Source organism: Phoca vitulina, unplaced genomic scaffold, assembly GCF_004348235.1.
Source record: "Phoca vitulina isolate PV1807 unplaced genomic scaffold, GSC_HSeal_1.0 scaffold52, whole genome shotgun sequence".
NCBI lineage: Eukaryota > Metazoa > Chordata > Mammalia > Carnivora > Phocidae > Phoca > Phoca vitulina.
This window is the reverse complement of record NW_022589755.1, coordinates 10,463,093-10,479,833: the sequence shown is the minus strand read 5'-3', so window position 1 is coordinate 10,479,833 and position 16,741 is coordinate 10,463,093. Positions and strand designations below refer to the sequence as shown.

Genomic DNA, 16,741 nt, shown 5'->3' with positions numbered 1-16,741 from the left:
AGTGTTCCATGATTCATTGTTTGTGCATAACACCCAGTGCTCCATGCAGAACGTGCCCTCTTTAATACCCATCACCAGGCTAACCCATCCTCCCACCCCCCTCCCCTCTGGAACCCTCAGTTTGTTTTTCAGAGTCCATCGTCTCTCATGGTTCGTCTACCCCTCCGATTTCCCCCCCTTCATTCTTCCCCTCCTGCTATCTTCTTTTTTTTTTTTCCTTAACATATATTGCATTATTTGTTTCAGAGGTACAGATCTGAGATTCAACAGTCTTGCACAATTCACAGCGCTTACCAGAGCACATACCCTCCCCAGTGTCCATCACCCAGTCACCCCATCCCTCCCACCCCACCCCCCACTCCAGCAACCTTCAGTTTGTTTCCTGAGATTAAGAATTCCTCATATCAGTGAGGTCATATGATACATGTCTTTCTCTGTTTAACTTATTTCGCTCAGCATAATACCCTCCAGTTCCATCCACGTCATTGCAAATGGCAAGATCTCATTCCTTTTGATGGCTGCATAATATTCCATTGTATATATACCACATCTTCTTTATCCATTCATCTGTCGATGGACATCTTGGCTCTTTCCACAGTTTGGCTATTGTGGACATTGCTGCTATAAACATCGGGGTGCACGTACCCTTTCTGATCCCTACTTTTGTATCTTTGGGGTAAATACCCAGTAGTGCAATTGCTGGATCGTATGGTAGCTCTATTTTCAACTTTTTGAGGAACCTCCATACTGTTTTCCAGAATGGCTGCACCAGCTTGCATCCCCACCAACAGTGTAGGAGGGTTCCCCTTTCTCCACATCCCCGCCAACATCTGTCACTTCCTGACTTGTTAATTTTAGCCATTCTGACTGGTGTGAGGTGGTATCTCATTGAAGTTTTGATTTGGATTTCCCTGATGCCGAGCGATACTGAGCATTTTTGGAAAATTTTTTTTTAAGATTTTATTTTATTCTTCATTTTTTATTATAATTTATTTTTATTTTTTTATTTTTTATTATGTTCAGTTAGCCAGCGTACAGTACATCATAAGTTTTTGTTGTAGTGTTCAACAATTCATGAGTTGCATATAACCCCCAGTGCTCATCCGAACATGTGCCCTCCTTAATACCCATCACCCAGTTACCCCATCCCCCCACCCTCTTCATTTTTAAAAAAAGATTTATTTATTTATTGGGGGTATAGAGAGAGAGCGCATGAGAGCGCACATGCTCATGCAGGGGATGGGGCAGAGGGAGAAGGAGAGAATCTTAAGCAGACTCCCTGCTGAGCGTGGAGCCCGATGCAGGGCTTGATCCCAGGACCCTGAGATCATGACCTGAGCCTAAATCAAGAGTCTGTCACTTAACTGACTGAGCCACCCAGGCACCCCTTAAGATTTTATCTTTAAGTAATCTCTACCCAATGTGGGGCTCAAACTTAAAACCCCAAGATGAAGAGTTGCATGCTCCACTGACTGAGCCAGCCAGGTACCCCATAACTATGGAAACTTTTAAACACTGCCAAGAAAGAATAAACTAATGAGCTTCCATAAAATTTCCTGATCATCTTTATTATTCCCATTGTTACTGTTATGATTGTTTCCTGATATTTTAAGACTTTATTTATTTATTTTTTATTTATATTTTAATTTTAATTTTTTAAGATTTTATTTATTTATTTGACAGAGAAAGACACAGCGAGAGAGGGAACACAAGCAGGGGGAGTAGGAGAGGGGGAAGCAGGCTTCCCGCGGAGCAGGGAGCCCGATGCGGGGCTCGATCCCAGGACCCTGGGATCATGACCTGAGCCGAAGGCAGACGCTTAACGACTGAGCCACCAAGGTGCCCCAAGACTTCATTTTTATATAATTAAAAATTTTTCCATTGAAAAGTTGCAAAAATAGTATAAGGAATTCTCATATAATCTTTACCCAAATTCCCCAATTGTTTACATTTTGCCTGTTTTATGGCTCCGTCAGTCACATAACACCAGGAATATACCTGTAATTCAGTGACAGCTTATTTTAGCTTTCTGAAGGAAGGAAGTCCCACATACGGGTATCAGGAGGTATCTTGGGAAGAGGGATTTAGGAGAGGCTGATTATAGAAATTTAGCAGCAGTTAGTTGGTAATGTTAGATATTATACTACATAATAGTGTCTATTAGTTATCTATTAGATGTTAGGTATTCAGTAAGTTATTACTAATAGTAGTTAATAGTGTTACCTGTTAGGTAATGCTGGAAAACATTATATAACATGCTGTTATGTAATCCACAGTCTTGTAGTTAATTTTGTTCTGTTTTTCATTTAAAGGCCTTATAACCACTCTCCCCTCCCCCATCCGAGTTCAAAGTCCCAATTTTATGCTTTGCCTTAAGCTGTATATTTGTTTATAAACATTTTACAAAAACTTTATCACACTTGATGTTCCTTAACATGGATTGCATTCCATATCCTTTGTCTTTTTCATTGATGCTTTTCTTTTTTAACTCTTTATTTTTCCATGTAAGCTCTATGCCCAGTGTGGGGCCTTGAACTCGTGACCCCAAGATCAAGAGTCGCATGCTGTACTGACTGAGCCAGGTGCCCCTGTTCCTGAAGCAATATTTGTTTATTTATTATTTTTTTGATTTTGTTTATTTAGAGAGAGGGAGAATGCAAGTGGGGGAAGGGGCAGAGGAAGAGGGAGAGAGAGAATCTCAAGCTGACTCTGTGCTCAGTGTGGAGCCCGAGAAGGGCTCAGTCCCATGACCCTGAGATCATGACCTGAGCCGAAATCAGCAGTCGGACACCCAGTCGACTCACCCACCCAGGAGCCGGTTCTTGATGCTTTTTAAAGAGTATAGAGGGAAGTCATTTTGGAGAAAGTTCTTCATTTGGGGTTTATCTGATGTATACATGTTTAGGTTTTTTTAAAATTTTTTTTATTTTAAAGATTTTTATTTATTTATTTGACAGAGAGAGACACAGCGAGAGAGGGAATACAAGCAGGGGGACTGGGAGAGGGAGAAGCAGGCTTCCTGCAGAGCGGGGAGCCCGATGCGGGGCTCGATCCCAGGACCCTGGGATCATGACCTGAGCCGAAGGCAGATGCTTAACGACTGAGCCACCCAGGCGCCCCTGTTTAGGTTTTGTTCTGTGTCGTTGGCAGGGATTCCGCAGAAGCACTGAGGCATCCTTGTCATTGCAACGTAACAGTAGCCAAAGGATGTTGGTTTGTCTATGTTTTGGTGAACTCACGTTTGTTGACTAGCTAAGGTGATTTCTATTAGGTTTCTCCATTGTAAAGTTACTATTTTTTTTTTCATCAGAATTAATAAAGTCTTCTTATAGGAAGATACACTTGTTAGTGGGCATTCTTAAAGATTATTTATTTGAGAGAGAGGATTATTTATTTATTTATTTATTTGAGAGAGAGAGAGAGTGAGTTGGGGTGGGGAAGAGGGAGAGGGAGAAGCAGACTCCCCGCAGAGCAGGGAGCCCAATGTGGGGCTTGATCCCAGGACCCTGGGATCATGACCTGAGCCGAAGGCAGGCACTTAACCGACTGAGCCACCCAGGTGCACCCCATGAAATCAATGATTTTTAGTAACTTTGCTGAGTGGTGCAGCGATTGCTATAATTCAGTTTAGACCATTTTTGTTTCCCCAGTTGGATTCCTCATGCCTATTTTCAGTTAACGCCCCATTTTCTCCCCTAATACCCCAGCAACCACTAACCTGCTTTCTGTCTCCATCGATTTCCCTCTTCTGGACATTTCATAGAAAAAGAATCCTGCAGTATCTGATCTTTTGTGACTGGTATCTTTCACTTTCAGCAGTGTTTACAAGGTTCATCCATGCGGTAGCGTGATCAGTACTCCTTCCTTTTAATTGGCCAATAATATCCCATTGTATGGATTTGCCACAATTTGTTCATTCCTGCATAGGTCATAGGTCGACATCTTGGTGGTTTCCAGTACGAGGGTTATTAATGAATAACGGTGCTGTGAATATTCGTGTACGGATCATGTACGGATTCACAGTCATCGTCCCTATAGGTGAGCAGCAGCCCGGGCTACCTTTAAAGCCTTTTTTTCTGCCTTCCTAGGCACCCCGCCAGGTGCAGCTCCACCTTCCTCTTACCTGTGCAACTCAGGACTCTACACACGCCCGGAAGTAGGAGGACACAGGACCATGTTCAAGGTGAGGAGGGCTTGCCTTTCTCACTTTCCAGATTCCATCTCATTCCTCAGGTCGTCACACATTTTTCTGGGGACGACTCAAGCAGAGCAACAGGCATTTGAGGACCTATTTTGCATCAGGGTCTTACTTTGTCCCCTTTGAATTTACTTTGCACGTATTTTTGGTTTTTGTTTTACTATTATTTATCTTACGGAGTAAAAAAATGACTAGAAATGAGCAGTTCTCCCACTTTGTTACTTCCTAACTGACAAATGAGCCGTTTCGATTTTCTCCTACTCTTATTCTTGTGGGCATGCATAACTGAATTTGTATTCATAATATACACCTAATTTTAAATTCTGATTTTTTTTTTCCCCTTTAATGTTAAATAATGTTCATTTTTTATGGTTGCATCCCATTCCCATTGAATCGATGTATCTTTCTATCTTTAACTCCTTCCCATTCATAGACATGCCCATGGTTTAGGGATTTTATTGTCTCAAGCAGCACTTTGGTGACCACTTTCTGACATAAAACCTTGTCCCCCCACATCAGCTCTGAAAACAGTCTGCTGGCTTTTTGTCCTCACATTTGATATGTGCCAGGTAGGCTGTTTTTTAGGTGGAATATCTAACTGCAGGCAGAGCAGAGCAGGCTGGAAGTGCTGCTTCATAGATCTTGCTGGAGGCTTGCGCTCAGGGAGAGCTGGATTCCGTCTTCCCCGTTCCTCGGTCCTAGTATTGGCCAGTGACTTGCATTCTGTGCCTTGGCTCCTCAGAGCAGTGTCGGCCTCTCTTCATCTTAAACATGTGAATATGAGAGACCCGCTCAGATTCACACAAGAAACCAAGGGCAGGAATGTGAGGCATTCTGCTCGAGTGAAAGAGATAGACAGGAAGACAGAGTTCATTTCGGGCCCTGGGCCCTGTGGCGTTTGTGTCTGGAGCGCTCTTCTTCTTTTTTAAGATTTTATTTATTTGGCAGAGAGAGCAAGCACAAGCAGGGGGAGCAGCAGAAGCAGAGGGAGAAGTAGGCTCCCCGCTGAGCAGGGGGCCCAATGCGGGGCTCAATCCCGGGACTCCGGGATCATGACCTGAGCCGAAGGCAGAGGCTTAACCAACTGAGCCACCCAGGTGCCCCTGAAAAGGTAGTTCTGTTAATTTACAATCAAATAAGTGGGAATACTAATACAACTTGTTCTTCCAAATCAGATTGCCAAAACCATAGAAAAACATATAACCTGCTCTTGGCCATTGTATGGAGAACCCAGGTTGTCGTATTCCCTTGAAAGATTAGGGAAGTAGGAAAAAGATTGGGAAGAAAATCTATCATCATATGATCATAATTTTAAATGTGCCCATTTTTGACCTTTTAATCTTCTCTAGCAATTATTTTCAAGTCATCAGGCAGGGCAACAAGATCTACGTAAAATGACGTACTTTGCAGGATGGGTTATAATGAGAAAAATATGTAAAATTAAATATCATTTGTTCAGAACAGGTAAAGATAGAGGATCTGTTCTCTGGGATAACACAGAGCCACAAAATGTGATGGAAAAGGTACTGATGTTGGCAACATGAAGAAATAATACGATTGGTATCAGATGTTTGTTAAGCACCGACTCTGCCATGTCCTGTTCCAAAGGCTGTAGGTGTTCCCTCGTCTAATCCTTGAAGGAACTTCAGTGTGTGGCATTGGCAGGGTAGGAGGAGAAGGGCCTGGAAGCCTGCCGATGGACTTGAGTCCCTCAAACTCTGAAACCACTTCCCACCACCCTTTCCACCTCCTCAATGCTGCCCCGCTCCCAGCGGCCACCCGGTGCAAGATTGAGGTTGCCTGTGCTTGTTGTAGGAGACGGTGACGTTCAAGGACGTGGCCGTGGTCTTCACGGAGGAGGAGCTGGGGCTGCTGGACCCCGCCCAGAGGAAGCTGTACGGAGACGTGATGCTGGAGAACTTCAGGAATCTGATTTCTGTGGGTGAGCATAGGCGCTATATGCCTCAATATCTGCTTCCTGGATTGGCTCTGTGTCCTTGGGTGTTCAAGGCTTCGGGGCTCTTGAAATGGTTACCTGCGTTGATGGTGTACCAGTAGTTTTTTTAATAAAGTGGAAAATCTCAGTTAGCTGTAATGAATACATTACAGCAAAAATCTCCCGCCGATTGTGTGATGGACATTGGTTAGAAATAGGTTTCTGTCATGCATATATGTCTGGGTCTTGAAATAGGTCATATTTTTTTAAATGTTTGAAAATCGCTGATTTTGATTAATTGACCGGTATGTGTAGGAATCCAAATACCCATTTGTACCTTTTGTGTGTTCATTTTATTTTTTAATTTTCTTTAAAGATTTTTATTTATTTGAGAGAGAGAGGGCTTGAGAGGGGAGGAGGGGCAGAGGGAGAGGGAGAAGCAGACTCTGCTAAGTGGGGAGCCCGATGGGAGGCTTGATCCCAGGATCCCAGGATCATGACCTGAACCGAAGGCAGACACTTAACCAAGTGAGCCACCCAGGCACCCTTGTGTGTTCATTTTAAATATGTGACTTTGCATGTTCACAATGCAGCACCCCTTTAGACATGATATATTCCGCTTAGAGCAAAAAAGCTTTGGATGATGCTAGCAACCGACAGAGAAGAGAGATCAGGTTAAGAACAAAGCAGATGGGAGTCCTTGCCGGTGTTCTTCCATGTGTCTTACTTCTTTCCCCCCCCTTTGCCATCTCACCTGGTCCAAATGGCCAGACCCCATCTTGAATCATTTCAGCCGTCTTTGTACGGCGCACCCATTTCCACACCTTCCCTTGTATTGTCTGTTCTCCATGTAGCAGCCAGTGTGATCCTTAGGAAGTACAAGTCAGGGCGCCATTCCTCTGCTCAAAACCATCTACGGCTTATTTTTCTTTGAGTTAAAGCCTCTTTATTTTTTATTTTTTTAAGAGTTTATTTATTTATTTGAGAGAGAAAGAGAGAGTGCAAGCAGCGGGGAGAGGCAGAGGGAGAGGGAGAAACAGACTCCCCTCTGAGCAGGGAGCCGGATACAGGGCTTGATCCCAGGACCCTGGGATCATGACCTGAGCCAAAGGCAGACGCTTAACTGACTGAGCCACCCAGGTTTCCGGAGTTAAAACCTCTTCAGGTGGCTTCTAGAGTCCTCCACGGTGTGCTCCTCTCTCCCACATCCCCTCTCCGCTTCCTCTTGCTCTGCCCCCTCCACTCACATCGCGCCCCCTGTGTTTCTCAGCCTGGCCGGGGACGCTGTAGTGGCCACTGCCGCTGTAACAGATTGCCACACACTTCACGGCTTAGAACGACACAGGTGGACTGCCGCACAGTTCTCCGGGTCCCAGGTGTGACATGGTTCTTAGGGCTACAGTCAAAGTGTCTGCACAGATGCATTTCTTTTTGGAAATTCTCTAGGAGAGAATCTGTGTCTTTGCTTTTTCAGCTTCTAGAAGTTACCCCAGGTTTTTAAACTTGTGGCCCCTTTCCTCCATCTTCACTGCCAGCAGCCTTGCTTTCCCTGTCCGTTCTTCTGCAGTCACATTGCCTTCCTACGCTCTTCTTCCATCTCGAAGGATCCTTTCCATTGCTTTGAGCCCACCCAGAAAATAGAGGATACTCTTCCATTTTAAGGTCAGCTAATTAGCAGCCTTAATTCCATCTGCAACCTTAATTCCCCTTTGCTGTGTAATGTAACATATTCTGGGCTCCAAAAATCAGGACATGGATTCTTCGGGAGCCAGTTAATCTGCCTACTACATATCCTCTGCCTCAGAGCCCTTACTCTCTGGCCAACATATTCTTTTACCTGAAATCCTTTGTCCCCTGCCTCCCATCCCTCCTTCCCCTCCCTCCTTCCCCTCCCCACCTCCTTCCTTCCTTCCTTCCTTCTTTCCATCCATCCGTCCATCCATCCTTCCTTCCTTCCTTCCGTCCATTCATCCTTCCTTCTGTCCATCCATCTTTCCTGTCTGTGCTAAGTTCCAATATCACAAGAAAGGCCTTTTCTGACCAACTTACGTAAAACATCACCTTCCCTTCACTCTCCTTGTTCCTCCTTACATTGTGCCTTATATGTTTTTGTTTGCTTGGTCATCTCTTCTCTGTCCCCCCTGGAGTGTGATCCCCACAAGTGAGGGATTGTGTCTCTTTTGTTCATTGCTCTGTCCTCAGTGCCTAGAATCATCAGGTATGTGGCAGGTGTCTGGAAATATGTGTTGATTTGGTGAATGTGTCAATGGATGGGGGACCCCTGTGTCTCCATGGGCCAGGGAGATAGCTGTAGGTCATGTGCAAACCAGAGTGAATGAAGGATGTTGCAGGATATTGTTTGTCTTCTGATTAATGCCTATCCAGCTACTTTCTATTTCACTCACTTTCTTGGGGTACCCTTGGCATGAATGTGTGTTGGTCTGTGCCCTTGACCCGTGTACCAGAGAAACTTAGAAGCATTGTGGTTGTAACCATACTGAGGAACACCCTTTGCCTGTGGCTTTCCTGGAATCTTCCATTAGGGGGCATTTTCATTTCTGGGAAGAATACTTTGGGACGAGAATTCTGATTCTGATTCTCAGATCCCCCCACAGAGGGAGAAAGATCTGTTTCCTATAGTGTCAGACAGTGTAAACCAGGTTGTAAGCTGCTTTCCTCTTGAAGATTTGCCATCTGCAGCCCACTTGCCTCTTTCAAAGCCCCCACCCATGTTACTGCCCCCTGGTTTCCCCTTCCTTGTGCTTGAGGGGGAAGATTTAAGGTGAGAGTGATAGGAGACACATAAGTGAGTGCTGCCTCTGTATCTGGTTCAAAAATACATCGTGCTTTTTATTTTCTACAAATTTAGCCGTTAAACAAATGTTAAAGAATATAGATGTCATAAAGTTTTCCCTTGATTTTTAATGAAGATTGGGTGTTTTTCAACTAGTGAACATTCTAACCTAGAGAGAATCAGGAAACTTACTGTCACATCCTCAGAGGTACTCCCTGTTCCCCTCACACAGCTACTTTTTTTTTTTTTTTTTAGATTTATTTATTTGAGAGAGAGAGCATGTGTGCAAGTGGTGGGAGGGGCAGAGGGAGAGAGAGAGAATCCTCAAGCAGACTCCCTGCCAAGCACGGAACCTGACGCGGGGCTCGATCTCAGAACCCTAAGATCACGACCTTAGCCGAAACCCAAGAACCGACTGCTCAACTGCCTGAACCACCCAGGCACCCCACACAACTACTCTTTCTAAGGGTCAGTTTGTTAAATATAACCATGAACTACATTACCTACCAAAAAAGTACATACTCACCTAAGTAATCTTTTTCCAAGATTCTGTTCTTGCAACTTATCTTTCCATTTGAACAATTTGTTTAATTAAGAACTGGGGAACTTCTACAACCAAAGTTTTCAAGCTTTTTTGAGCATGAGCCATGGTAAGAAATGGATCTTTCATTGTAATCAGAACAAACATTTCACGTGTCAGTTCACATCTGTGACTTTCATAGGCATTTTATGTAATGACCCCTGTCCTGTTGGCTATGATGCTTTGATAGTTTCTGTCCTGGTTCTTTAATTTTATTTATTTATTTGACAGAGAGAGAGAGACAGCGAGAGAGGGAACACAAGCAGGGGGAGTGGGAAAGGGAGAAGCAGGCTTCCCGCAGAGCAGGGAGCCCGATGCGGGGCTCGATCCCAGGACCCTGGGATCATGACCCGAGCCGAAGGCAGACGCTTAAGGACTGAGCCACCCAGGCGCCCTGTGGTTCTTTTTTCTGAAAGCTTATTACACGCTTTTAAATATTTCCAGCTCACTGGAGTATTAGATCTTTTTAATTTGAAAAATTGTTGTGATGGGCTATTTTATCCACACATTTGTATATGCACTGTTTTTCTACACTCTTATCAGATAGACAGTCCTAAAGCTTCAGAAGGAACCAGTGATAGTCCCTCCTTTCTTTTCATCCCAGGGATTCTTGCCACCTTTGATTTTCTTTTTTATTTTTTTTACTTGAGAGAGAGCAGAGAGAGGGAGAAGCTGACTCCCGCTGAGCAGAGAGCCCGACGTGGGGCCAATCCCAGGACCCTGAGATCATGACCTGAGCCGAAAGGAGATGCCAAGCCAACTGAGCCACCCAGGCGCCCCCACCTTTGATTTTCTTATTAGCATCCTGCGTCATGTACCTCTGGTTCTTGATGTCCCCTATACAGCTTTTCAGCTTCCCAGCAAAACTACAGTGTTCTAGGGCGCCTGGGTGGCTCAGTTGGTTAAGCGACTGCCTTCGGCTCAGGTCATGATCCTGGAGTCCCGGGATCGAGTCCCACATCGGGCTCCCTGCTCAGCGGGGAGTCTGCTTCTCCCTCTGACCCTCTTCCCTCTCATGCTCTCTGTCTCTCATTCTCTCTCAAATAAATAAATAAATAAATCTTCAAAAAAAAAAAAAAAATATTTAAATAAAAAAAAAACTACAGTGTTCTATCCCTTTTCTATTTCAAATAACTTACTTTGGAAAAGATGTTTTCCTTCTAGGACTTGGCTTGAACTCTCACCAAAATAGTCAAACTGGGATTCATTTATTCATTCCACATGTATTTGTTGACTATGCACCATGTTCTGGACATGATTCTGGACATTGGTTATGAAGTAGGAAAGTGTAAAATGTGTTCAGCCTACAAGGTGTAACATGTTTCCCTCCTTGATGCTGCATCATGGTGGGAAAGACACGGTGAACCACAGATGACTTATCGTGTTACATAGTGCAAGGTGCTACGTGGAACTAAAAAAGGAGGGATGGGAGTCACCGGAGGTGAACGGGGTGAGGGCAGGATTGATTATTTTACACTGGGCGGTAAAGGGGCTCGTTGCTGGGCTCACTTTGAGCAGAGACCTAAAAATCATTAGGAACCATCCATGCATCTGTCTGGGAGGAGTTCCTGGCAGGATTGAACTCCCACTCTAGGACTGGCTCTCAGAGTTCATACCGTAACCTTACCTTTTCCTTCTCCCAGGCTCCATTTCTGTTGTTTCCACATTTTTCCTAGAGATCTGAATCTCTGTCAGGTTTTAGAGCCATGTATATTTTCTGTTCAACTTCATTTCCCTTTTGTCCTCATGAAGGAAACTTGCCTGTAGAAACTTAAGTTCTACTCTCTGCTTTATGCCTATTTTAGTTCATGTGCTTTGGGTATTTGCTCCCAAACCCGCAAGTCATTCTGGACATTCAAGATACCTCGACACTGAAGTAACTTTCCGATAAAGTGACCCAAGGCTTATATAGTTACATAGAGGCTGTTTACCACATGTCTACTGGATTGAAAGAGGGGGCAGCTTTTAATTGACTATTCATACAGGTAGGGGAGTGAATTTCTCTCTTTTTTAAAGATTTTATTTATTTGACAGAGAGAGGGGGAGAGAGCTCGAGAGTGCACAAGCAAGGGGAGCAGCAGGGAGAGGGAGAGGGAGAAGCAGGCTTCCTGCTGAGCAGATGCTTAACTGACTGAGCCACCCAGGTGGCCCAGATTTCTCTTTTGTAAACATTTTTTTCAGTAGTGCTTTCAAAGACTATTTTTTTAGAGCAGTTTTAGGTTCATAGCAAAAAAGAGACAGAGATCTCCCATATAAACCTGTCCCCATGTACCCACAGCATCTTACATCAATATCCCCTGCCAGATAAAATTGATGAACCTGTATTGACACGTTGTTATCACTGAGTCTGTACTCTACATTAGGGTTCATTCTTGGTGTTGTACGTTTTATGGACTTGGACAAATGGATAAAGCCATGTACACACTATTATTATATCATATAGAGTAGTTACACTGCCCTAAAAATCCTATTCTCCACCTCTTCATCCCTCCCCTCTAACCCTTGGCAACCACTGATCTTTTTACTCTGTCCATACTTTTGCCTTTTCAAGAATGTTGTAAAGTTGGAATTGTACTTTTCAGTTTGGCTTCTTTCACTTAGTAATATGCATTACATTTTCTCCATATCTTTTCATGCCTTAATAGCTCATTTCTTTTTAGCACCAAATAATATCCCATTGTGTGGATGTACCACAGTTAATATTTATCTGTTCACCTCCTGGAGGACACCTTGGTTCCTTCCAAGTTTTGTCCTTATGAATAAACCTGCTATAAAAATCTGTGTATAGTTTTTTGTGTGGGCTTAAAATTTCAACTCCTGGGATGTCTGGGTGGCTCAGTTGGTTAAGCGTCTCTGCCTTCGGCTCAGGTCATGATCCCAGGGTCCTGGGATCGAGTCCCGCATCGGGCTCCCCACAGGGAGCCTGCTTCTCCCTCTGCCTCTGCATCTCTCTCTCTGTCTCTCATGAATGGATAAATAAAACCTTTAAAAAAAAATTTTTTTTTTTCAACTCCTTTTGGTTAATACCAAATTGTGCAATAGCAGGAAGGTATGGTAAGAGTATGTTTAGTTTTGTAAGAAGCCACCAAACTCGGGGCACTTGGGTGGCTTAGTTGGTTAAGTGTCTGCCTTTGGCTCAGGTTGTGATCTTGGAGTCCTGGGATCGAGCCCTGCGTTGGGCTCCCTGCTCAGCACCGAGTCTGCTTCTCCCTCTGTCCCTCCCCCTGCTGTGTTCACTCTCTCTTTCTCTCTGTCAAATAAATAAAATCTTAAAAAAAGAAAGAAAGAAACTACCAAACCCTTCAAAAGTGGCTGTATCATTTTGCGTTCCCACCAGCAATGAATGACAGTTCTGGTTGCTCCACATCTTGGCAGCATTGGATGGTGTTGGTGTTCTGGATTTGGCCATTCTAGTATGTGTGTAGGATATCTCGGTGTTTGGATTTGCATTTCCCTGATTACATAAGATGTGGAGCATCTTTTCATATGCTTATTGGCCCCTTTGTATATTTTCTTCAGTAAGGTGTATATTAAGGTCTTTGGTTCATTTTTAAACCAGGTTCTTTTTTTTCTTATTGTTGAGTTTTAAGAAAAGTACTTCTTAAGCTAATTGAAAAGTTTATTGAGAAAATAATCTCCAAATGTTCAGATAACCTTTGTATAAATATAGAGACTTGGGAATACCAATGAGATAATTTAGAAAACACATTTCTGAACTTAAATTATTAGAAGTGGTCAAAAATTTGTAATAGTAGCCAACTCATTTAATGTCTGTCAAAACAGAAAGATAAGATTAGGTAAACATGTTGTGCAGAATTTCCAGGAATACTTTGAATATATAAATATAAATATAAATATAAATATTTCAGGGTATTTGATATTAAGATATATAACATGAACCCAAAATTTGATTATGTTATTGCTTTTCCTGAAGTTCTAGTTGATTCATATTTTATTATATAACATTTCTGTCTCCATAATTTATTAACTACATAATTTGCTATTCAAGATTCTACACTGACTTTCAAATTCAGTGGAAATGGCCATAGGTTAACATTTGAATTATATTATCAATTTTTGAATGAAGTCTTTGGCATTTAACTTGTGCCTCTCTTAGGAGACTTGGTGTGGGGGGTGCGTGGGTGGCTCAGTCAGTTAAATGGTTGCCTTCAGTTCAGGTCATGATCCCAGGGTCCTGGGATTGAGCCCTGCATCGGGTTCCCTGCTTAGCAGGGAGCCTGCTTCTCCCTCTGCCTCTGCCCTTCCTCCCCGTTTGTTCTCTCTCTCTCTAATAAATAAATAAAATCTTTAAAAAAAAAAGGAGACTTGGTGTATACTTGCATAGCGGATAGGAGCCCACTGGACCCCCTCTTGGATTCCATACACATGTAAACCAGAGAATAAGATACACAGTGGAAAATATTCTCTGGATTCATTAAAGTCTCATGATGTTTTCTAAATGTGAAACCTTGAGAACATTGAAAAAAGTCTTCAGTTGTCCACATCTCTGCATTCTGTCTTTACAGGAGGAAAGATCCAAAGTAAGATGAAGACTGTTATAGAAGCAGAACCACCTGAAGAGCTTTCCTGCTGGCGGATCTGGCAACAGATTGCAAGTGACTTAAACAGGTGTCAGGGCTCCATGATAAAGAGTTCTCAGCTCCCCAAACAAGGTGATTCACCCGGACAGGTTGGAGCAGGACAGTCTGCAACTCACACCCGCCAGAAACCTAATCAGTCTAGTGAATTTAAGAAATATTTCAGTGATGTCTCCAGCCTTGATCTTCATCAACAAACACACTCAGGAGTGAAGTCTCATACATGTCGTGAGTGTGGAAAAAGCTTCTGTTACAGCTCAGCACTTCATATTCATCAGAGAGTTCATCTGGGAGAGAAACGCTACAAGTGTGATGAGTGTGGTAAGGAATTCAGCCAGAGCTCATGTCTGCAAACTCATCTGAAAGTTCACACTGTGGAGAAGCCATTCAAATGTGAGAAGTGTGGGAATGGCTTCTGTCGTAGATCAGCACTTAATGTTCATTATAAATTGCACATGGAAGAGAAACCTTATAATTGTGACCAATGTGGAAGGGCCTTCATTCATGCTTCACATCTTCAGGAACATCAGAGAATCCACACTGGGGAGAAACCCTTCAAATGTGATAAATGTGGTAAGAGTTTCCGACGTAGATCATCACTTAATAGTCATTGTATGGTCCACACGGGAGAAAAACTGTACAAATGTGAGGAGTGCGGGAAGTGTTTCTTTTGTAGCTCAAATCTTCATATCCATCAGAAGGGCCACACACGAGAGAAACCTTATAAATGTGAGGAGTGTGGGAAGGGCTTCATTCAGCCTTCACATTTTCGGGCCCATCAGAGAATCCATACTGGAGAGAAACCGTATGTATGCAAAGTGTGTGGTAAAGGTTTTACTATGAGTTCAAATCTTCAGGCACATCAGAGAGTCCACACAGGAGAGAAACCATACAAATGCGATGAGTGTGGGAAGAACTTCGGTACAAAAACCCGTTATCAAGTTCATCTGGTAGTCCACACGGGAGAGAGACCCTATAAATGTGAGGTATGTGGGAAGGACTTCAGTCAGAGAGCATATCTTCAATCCCATCTGAAGACCCACAGCATAGAGAAACCTTACAAGTGTGAGGAGTGCGGGCAGGGCTTCAATCAGAGTTCCCGACTTCAGATTCACCAGCTGATCCATACTGGCGAGAAACCACACAAATGTGAAGAGTGTGGGAAGGGATTCAATCGTAGAGCAGATCTCAAAATTCATTGCAGAATCCACACAGGAGAGAAACCATTTAATTGTGAGGAGTGTGGGAAAGTATTCAGGCAGGCCGCAAATCTTCTGGCCCATCAGAGAATCCATAGTGGAGAGAAACCATTCAAATGTGAGGAGTGTGGGAAGAGTTTTGGTCGCAGTTCACACCTTCAAGCCCATCAGAAAGTCCACACGGGAGAAAAGCCGTACAAATGTGAGGAGTGTGGGAAGGGCTTCAAATGGAGCTTGAATCTTGACATGCATCAGAGGGTCCACACAGGAGAGAAACCCTATAAGTGTGGGGAGTGTGGTAAGCACTTCAGTCAGGCCTCAAGTCTGAAGGTTCATCAGAGTGTTCACAGTGAAGAGAAACCATACAAATGTGATGTGTGTGGCAAGGTCTTCCGCCACTCTTCGCAGCTGCAGTCTCATCAGCGGGTTCACACAGGGGAGACACCTTACAAGTGTGAGACGTGTGGTCAGAGCTTCCGTTGGCGATCAAAACTTTCACATCATCGCAAAACTCATGGTGGCAATACATTTTATGAAAGTAAGAAGAGTGGTAAGAACATCAAAGAATCATCAGAAAGAAGTTCTCCAAAATGATGCTTAATAAAACCCTGAATTCTTACCATCATTGAGTCTCATAAGAGAGAAAATACTTGTGTTAGTTTAGTTGGTATTTAAGCAATAATTGAACATATCTCAGTTTTCACAAGATCACACAGTTGAGGAAACTTGTAAGTGGTGTGGTAAGTCTTTGTTCAGAATCACTTAGGAGGTAGTAGTACTTAGGAAAAGAGTTGGGGCTGGCCTTTAACACAAGTATAATGATGGGTATACCAGAATTGATACCCACTAGAATGTAAGCTCCATGAGGGCTGGGACTTTGCTGCTAAATCTATACAGCCCTCAAAGCTGGAGGCATCATAATTCTGGACTTCAAGTTATATTACAAAACTGTAGTAAACAAAATTGTATGGTACTGGCACAAAAACAGACACATAGGTCAATAAAACAGAATAGAAAACCCAGAAATGAACCCATAATTATGTGGCCAGTTAATCTACGACAAAGCAGGAAAGAATATCCAATGGGAAAAAGTTTCTTTTCAACAAATGGTGTTGGAAAAACTGGACAGCCACATGCAAAAGAATGAAATTGGACTACTTTCTTACACCATACACAAAAATAAATTCAAAATGGATGAAAGACCTAAGTGTGAGACCTGAAACCATAAAAGTCCTTGAAGAAAGCACAGGCAGTAATTTCTCTGACATCAGCTGTAGCAACTTTTTTCTAGATTGGTCTCCTGAGGCAAGAGAAACAAAAGTAAAAATAAATTATTGGGACTACATCAAAATAAAAAGCTTCTGTATAGCAAAGGAAACAATCAAAACTAAAAGGCAACCTACTCAGTGGGAGAAGGTATTTGCCAATGACATATT

The 16,741-nt window shown here is 43.1% G+C and overlaps 1 protein-coding gene across 5 annotated transcripts in view; it reads left to right on the top strand.

The window, feature by feature from the left end:
* Positions 1–16,435, top strand: part of LOC116622319 (zinc finger protein 234-like) — a 41,023-nt gene extending 24,588 nt beyond the window's left edge. For 2 of the 5 annotated variants that reach the window (XM_032388710.1, XM_032388712.1), the window contains 2 exons: positions 6,014–6,140; positions 14,035–16,435. In XM_032388710.1, the coding sequence (XP_032244601.1) occupies positions 6,014–6,140; positions 14,035–15,899 (1,992 nt within the window). In that variant the 3' untranslated portion in view covers positions 15,900–16,435. Of the gene's footprint in view, positions 1–4,088; positions 4,184–6,013; positions 6,141–9,353; positions 9,397–14,034 lie in introns of those variants that run through there. The other 3 variants (XM_032388711.1, XM_032388714.1, XM_032388713.1) reach the window with 3 other exon arrangements.
* The last annotated feature ends 306 nt before the right edge of the window (positions 16,436–16,741 follow it).